The sequence below is a fragment of the Cryptomeria japonica genome, chromosome 10, assembly GCF_030272615.1.
Source record: "Cryptomeria japonica chromosome 10, Sugi_1.0, whole genome shotgun sequence".
NCBI lineage: Eukaryota > Viridiplantae > Streptophyta > Pinopsida > Cupressales > Cupressaceae > Cryptomeria > Cryptomeria japonica.
The window spans coordinates 730,485,295-730,492,309 of NC_081414.1; the positions used below are offsets into that span (position 1 = coordinate 730,485,295).

The 7,015-nt window shown below is 36.4% G+C and overlaps 1 protein-coding gene across 7 annotated transcripts; it reads left to right on the forward strand.

Annotated features, from left to right (window-relative positions):
* The first annotated feature begins 346 nt into the window (after positions 1-346).
* LOC131045564 (uncharacterized) lies at positions 347-6,413 on the forward strand. Of its 7 annotated transcripts, XM_057979157.2 has the most exons (5): positions 348-585; positions 677-791; positions 2,380-2,527; positions 3,264-3,618; positions 5,247-6,413. In XM_057979157.2, exons 4-5 carry the CDS (start codon positions 3,295-3,297, stop codon positions 5,889-5,891), a joined length of 969 nt encoding a protein of 322 aa, XP_057835140.1. In that variant the 5' UTR covers positions 348-585; positions 677-791; positions 2,380-2,527; positions 3,264-3,294; the 3' UTR covers positions 5,892-6,413. The 7 variants fall into 7 exon arrangements, with proteins under 7 accessions (XP_059069428.1, XP_057835140.1, XP_057835144.1 ...); XM_057979161.2 differs by having other exon boundaries at positions 348-796; positions 2,368-2,527; XM_057979159.2 differs by having other exon boundaries at positions 348-796.
* Positions 6,414-7,015: the final 602 nt, after the last annotated feature.

A 7,015-nucleotide genomic window follows, 5' to 3' on the forward strand; every position in this document is an offset into this window, starting at 1 on the left:
ACAATTGTTTTTTGATAAAATTTATTTAGCTAGAAAACTTTTGAAAATTGGGAGAGCTAAAGTGCAAAAACTGAAAATGAAAATGAAAAAGTCAATTGTCCATTGACTATTTTTTACGAGGTGAACATTAAAAATCATTCATTCATATATCGAAAATATATGTATGTGTACACGTGTATATATATATATAAATAAATAAATAAAAATGCCTATACGAATGTGGTTTGTGACCCTGAAATAATACAAGAGCATGAAAAAAAATGAAAAAAGAATCGAACTAGGAATAGACAATAGAGTATCTCATTATTAAATTAGGGAAAATTAGTCGTTCAGCCTTGGCCGTTATCCCGCTCGAACCCAATTCAAAATTTTGAAAACCTGTGGGAGTATAAAACGATTGCTAGATTTTTCAAACCCAAGATTCGAAGGATCAGGATTGATGGTCAAGAAGGTTTTTTCAAACCCAAGATTCACAGGATCGCGATTGGGGTTCAAGAAGGATGCATGGAGTTGTTGTGTTCAGGATTTTGTGAAATGGGTAGTAGTCATTTTATCTGACTCGACAGTGTCTGATATGGGTAGCAGGTCTTTCAATTCTAATACAATAGTTTTGATGTGTGTACTCACAGGGGTTTAGTGAGGTTTTTAACATTTCTTGCGGTGTTGTTACCCTCAGATTTGAGACTGTGTTTGGATCAGAAGGTGTGGAGTACAGAGAAGAGCTGACATTTCTCAAGTTTTGAGTCTGATTTCGGAGTAGTACTGTGAGGCCGCCGAGGCCTTCTTCTAAGGTAAGGTAATTATTTCGATAGATTTTCTTTATTTCAACTTACTTTGGTGTCTTGAAATTATTTAGTTAATGATAAAACGCACACACCAAACAACGCCAACTGATTGAATCTGGTTCCCTAATTTTGTTTGGATTGAATCTCTGCCTTGTAAATTCTGCGTCCTTAGCACCCACATGCAATGACTGTACTGTATGTATGTAACCCCATGTAATTCAAATTTTGAATTAGGTTAGAAACTCCGCATCCTTAACACCCAAGTATTTCTTTTTATTCCATGTAATTAACCCTGTATAATTCACATCTTATTGAAGTTTAGAAATTATGGACCCTCAAATCCTACCTGTGTTTATTTGCATTGAATTAGCTTAGAAATTCTGCATCCTTAACACCCAAGTATTTCTTTTCATTCCATGTAATTAACCCTGTATAATTCACATCTTATTGAAGTTTAGAAATTATGGACCCTCAAATCCTACCTGTGTTTCTTTGCATTGCAGTTCATCATTCATGTATGATTTGCATGCTCCAAAAAGTTAGAAGTTATCGCTTCTTGACATCCACCTTCCCAAAAACACTTATGTGATTAACCATCCAGGATCCACATAATCCAAGAGTCCAGTTCTGCTTTGATTTGAAGATGGGTTCAAGTCTTCCCACATTGATTTTAGTCCATGTGTGTTAGATCCACATTGTGTCAGCTTAACATTGTGGAATCATGGCAAAAGAGCTTCACGTTTAGTGTTTAAAGCAGTCTTTTACATTACTGAAAGGTTCAGGAATTTATGTGTGAGGTAATAGTTTTTAAACTTAAAGGTTTTATATCAACAATGTGGCAGATTAGCATTTTGAGGTGGGAATTTTCGAAAAATTGAAAACCTGTGTGTGGGTGCACAGCAAATAAAAGGATTGCTAGAATTTTCAAACCCAAGATTCACAGGATCAGGATTAAGGTTCAGGAAGGATGTAAGGTTCAGGAAGGATGTAGGGAGACATGGGTGTATGAGGTTGGGGTTTCATGGGGGGTTTGGGCTTTATTTTTATAGAAAAGGCGGTCTCATGGAAAAAAATTCTGGTTACAAGATTATTTGGAATTTTCTCCTAAAAAGTAGAAGCTCCTACTTTTTAGATCTTCATTTTTGAGCGGGTGCAAATGGGGAGGGGCTGGAATTAGTCCCTACAGCTTAGGGATAATTTATGCCACTTGTCAATTATAATTCAATAAAAAATTATTGTTAAAATTGCACACTACAAAAATAGACACAATTAATCCTTAAATTAAGCTGAATTTCACTGTTCATGGGATCACCAGCTTCCTTCAATTTAAGAGCTTAAATTTTTAAGCAGAAGTGTACTACAAATTTCATGGGACCACCCGCTTTAAAAAATTCCTAAAAATCTCAACAGCACCTGCTCTATTTTTTAAGAAGCCCCCCTCCATGGGACCCCAGCCTGAGTTTGTAGATTTTTATGAAATGTATAGCAGTCTTTTTTATGAAGTGGCTGATGTGCGTAGCAGTTCTTTCAACTACAGTAGTTTTGATGTGTGTACTGACTGGAATTTATGAAGTTTTTAAAGCATTTTTTGCAGGTGGGTCGCGGTTTTGTTATTCTCAGATTCAAGGTTGTGTTTGAATCAGAAGGTGTGGAGTGCAGAGAAGAGCATTGATATTTCTTAAGCTTTGAGTTTGATTTCGGAGAAATACTGTAAGGCCACCAAGGCCGCCTTCTAAGCTAAGGTTATTATTTCGATGGATTTTCTCTGTTTCAACTTTGGTGTCTTAAATTATTTAGTTAATGATAATGCACTCACCAAACAACGCCAATAGAATGAATTTTGTTCCCTGACGTTGTTTGTGTTTTGCTCTGTAAATATGATGTTCTCTGACCGGTAAAGCCTCTGGCTTATAAATTCTGCGTCCTTAATATCTACATGTAATGACTATACTCTAAGTAATCCCGTGTGATTCAAATTTTCAAGTAGCTTAGAAATTCTGAATCTTTAACACCCAAATATTTCTTTTCATTCCATGTAATTAACCCTGTATAATTCACATCTAGCAGTTTAGAAATTATCGACCCTCAAATACTACCTGTGTTTCTTTGCATTACAGTTGAACATTCCTGTATGATTCGCATGATCCACATAATGTTAGAAGTTATTGCTTCTTCACATCCACCTTTCACACTTATTGTGATTCATAATCCAAGAATCCAGTTCTGTTTTGATTTGAAGATTGGTTTTAGTCTTCCCACATTTATTTTAGTCCATTTGTGTTAGATCCACCTTGTGGCAACTTAACATTTTACCGGGTGAAGTTAGGGATCATGGCAAAAGAGCTTCACAATTAGTTTTTAAAGCAATCCTTAACATTACTGAAAAGTTCAAGATTTATTACTGTGGTAATTTGATGGTATGGTTCTTATTTTCCAAATAGTTTTTAATCTTAAGGTTTTATATCAAAAATGTGGCAGATTAGCATTTTGAGGAGGGAATTTTGAGATCATGCCAGAAGAGCGTCATATTTTGGTTGCCAGGCAGGGTTCACAAGTGAACTCGAGCCATCGGTTAACTGTTTTTTCAGACAATCATGAGCAACTGAATACAACTGAAGCTCCACAACGCCCCAGAGATCCAGAGATGAGGAACCCTGAAATATTGGCAAGGGCTCTATCGAGGGCAACAGAGAGCATCCAGCACAAAGAAAACATGGTTCCTGAAAAGTCAAGGAGCCGAAGACGAAGACGAAGGAGGGTGTCTACATCAAGGAGCCCTTTACCTGCAGATTATCCCCGCGCTCCTCTCCAAGACATTACACTGTACATGCATGTAAGCATTCTTTTTTCTGAGTAAATAAAATTTGTGGCATTATGCTTTTAGGATCAATAACTCTTAGGGCTTATCTTAGATGAAATATGAAATGCATGCTTCATTTGTTAGAAAAGATCTTTAAAACAATTGGCTGGAGCTACTTCTCCAGGTAGCAATCGTAGTCCAATTGCATACATGACACAATCATATGTTTCACACTAGGTGACATCTCAAATATTTTTGAGCCTTTGTCTGTGATTCCTTTCTTGCAGAGGTTCCTGCATTTGTGAAAGGGAGGACAACCCTTGAGTAAATTTTTTTTTGTTGTTAAAATTCAAAATCATAGTCTGTCAACTTTTACATAAGTTGATTCATTTTATGTTCCCGGTCTTACTCTAAAGGCATTCTGTTTTTGTCTGATATCTCTACAGGAAATTCACACCCTGCGTGTATTATAAACCAGTTTCAAATCCTTGTTTGTAGTGTCACAAATGCAAAGCTCAAGTTTAATGTTGTGCATGAGTTTTTTATTTTAGGTCTTGTTTGTCCAACTCCTATCGATAATTTTTTAAATTACAAGGTCAATCTCCAAATACCATTGCCCTTGTGCCAGGTATCATAGAGCCTACAACAAATTAGAGGAGCATTCTATTTTTCAGAGATCAGCTTCTTGTCTATGTATTCTCGTGGGACACAGCATCAAATTTGTGACTTATTTGATTGCGGGAAGCATTACTAGATCTATGTATCTTTGTCCTCAATGGCTATATAAATTACAATCTCTGGTTAAAATAGATGCAGGTTTTCAATTTTTGAAACACATTGCTATTTCAAGGAATTCTTTTCTGATTTGTATTGCTGAAATTTGCATTTTTATATTCAAGGTGGCAGAGGATACTTTTACTCATTCTGTTGCTTGGGGGTTCTCCCCTTTTGAGGCTTTGGAAGTGCCTCCACATTCTACCTGTTTTAGTTTGTTGGGTAATCTCCATTTACTACCGAGCAGACACCTTTCAGACTTTTGAAATGCTTATCATAATTTTTGCTGCTTTACTCGTGGGAATTGCTGCTACTAGCTTGTGAGTTTGGTTAGACCACACTCCTCTATCCATTGTTGCCCGAACAGTGGTCATTTTATTGGAGTCCACCTGACTTGGAGACATGTCATTGATGGTATTCCTCTTGGCACAATTGCATTGTCATTCATTAACAAGGCAACAAATAAAATTTTGAAGAATCCTTCTGACCTCCATTTCTTAGACCACAAAAGTACTCAGGCAGTGGTAAGGGCAGATCATCAAACCTCTTGGCAATCAGAAGAATGCAATTGGTAAGGCCACGAGGCTCCATCAAGTATGTTGCTTTTGGTAAAACCACTATTTTTTAGCAAATTCAATTCTATTTATCATAATCAGAGGTTCAGGAAGTACTTAATTAGTTAATTGTTCTGTGAAATGTCCATTTAGTATTCAGTTGCATGTTGCTTATGTATAATATGTTTGTATGGTTAATGCTATTCCTCCAAAATCTTATTAAGACATTGTGAATTTATTATTCATTGGCAGTCCATGGTTTAGTCTGAAGACTCTCCTTTGTACACTATTTATTTATGTGCTAATGTATTTTTATCCCTTATATGCGCACAGATTCTTGAGAGGACTAGAACGAGGTCTAGGGATAGAATGCAGATGCATGGGACAACTCCTAGACAGCCTATGATCCATGAAATACCTCCTATAATTCCTCTCCAAGAAATGGAGTCTGCCATGTCAAATCCGACATCGGTCCTGGAAGACCCTTTGCAAGAAACGGAGACTGCCATAACGAATCGAGGGCAAGAAACAGAGACCACCATGGCAAATCAAATTCTGGTTTTGGAAGGCCCTTCGCAGCAATCACAGACCACCATAGCAAATTTCATACAGCTTCCAGAAGATAGCACGCTACTAAATTGTGTGCAACTTCCTGAGCAAGAAATTGACGGACTAACAACTGACCCCCAAACTGAACAGCAAAATGATGCTCCAGAAAGTGCTGTGAATCACCATGGAAATATAATTATAGACAGCTCTCTAACAACAGACGTGGGGTTGAGATTTCATCATGATTACCATATTGAAGAAGGTAGAACAAGCAATGTTTCAATGTCATCAAATCAAGAGCATGGTAGAGCATTTGGAACTGTTTTGCAGTCTGAAACTTGGGATGAGCCTAGCGGAAGGGGCACAGGAGGCAGTCGTGCCCAACCAAAGAAAAAATCATCTTTGAAGCCATTGATGAAAATGCGTTGAAACAATTCGTTTCACAATGATTATCTGGCACATAATTCTGGGCAAAAAATTATGTTTTCAGTTTTTTCTCTCTAAAGCTGCAGATCTGATCAAGAATAACCTTCTATTCTATAGGTGTTTCACTGGATTGTTAACCTGACCAGACTTCTAATTTGTTTCACATATTTTGTGAATCCCCCAATGGCTTCTAACTCTGGGCCATTTTCAAAACAATTTTATACTTTCCCATTTCTTCTCTGTAATTTCAGTCCTAACTTTGGAAGTTACGTATTTAAAGAAGTTACATGTAATAATCTTATGTACATTATAGGTATCTTGTACAAACATCTATATTTCTTGTTTTGATCGGCACCAACGGATTCATACCTTACTCTTTTATAATTTTCAATTGAGTAAATCTTTGTTCTGAGTAAACTTTCCCTCTGATACAAATTGATGAAATTAGAGGATTGTAATCTGGAACTCTCGGCAATGTGTCATTTGTTCAAATTGATGAAATTTGGTAGTTTGGCTTGTTGGTTGTATTTTTGTCGATCCATTTACCAAATTTTTGTTTATTTCAGCTTCATATTGCTTTCAATTAGTTCTTCCGCTTCAATTTAATTCCCGATGAGTGATTTTTTCCAGGTCAAAATTAAATTTTTGAAGTCTCGTTCAGGTAAATTTCTTTTGAAATATTTTCAGTACTTTCATTTCAGAATTCTATTACTTGTCATCATGAACTAGCAATATTTACAACAGGTTAGACTCCCTAAATTGACCAAACAGCCATCATCCTATTACATCATGAGATCTCCGAGTTGAGTAGCTAACACCAAACCCCAAGTCAAGGTAATTAATTGATTTACAGTAGGGAAATGAAGCCAGAACGCATTCAAGAATAATAAAATTATACCAGGATTTCTAAATGTAAGAATAAGGCAAAATCAGGTATGAATGTTGGAAGGTGAGAAAGTCACGCTGGATATGAACTCTGATCGAGCAAACAATCTTATACACAAACACAAAGAATTGGTTTTGTATTTAATCCTTTCAGTCAATAGTAAATCTTGTCAAATCTACATTTATCATTCAGCACCCCTACAGATTCCGTACCATCGAGCTATGCAATGGATGTTTTACAT

Bases quoted from the DNA above. Each gene is read 5' to 3' on its own strand.
- LOC131045564 (XM_059213445.1), top strand. From the start codon at position 3,295: ATGCCAGAAGAGCGTCATATTTTGGTTGCCAGGCAGGGTTCACAAGTG. The intron at 3,619-5,246 runs GTAAGCATTCTT...ATATGCGCACAG, and splicing joins ACATTACACTGTACATGCAT to ATTCTTGAGAGGACTAGAAC.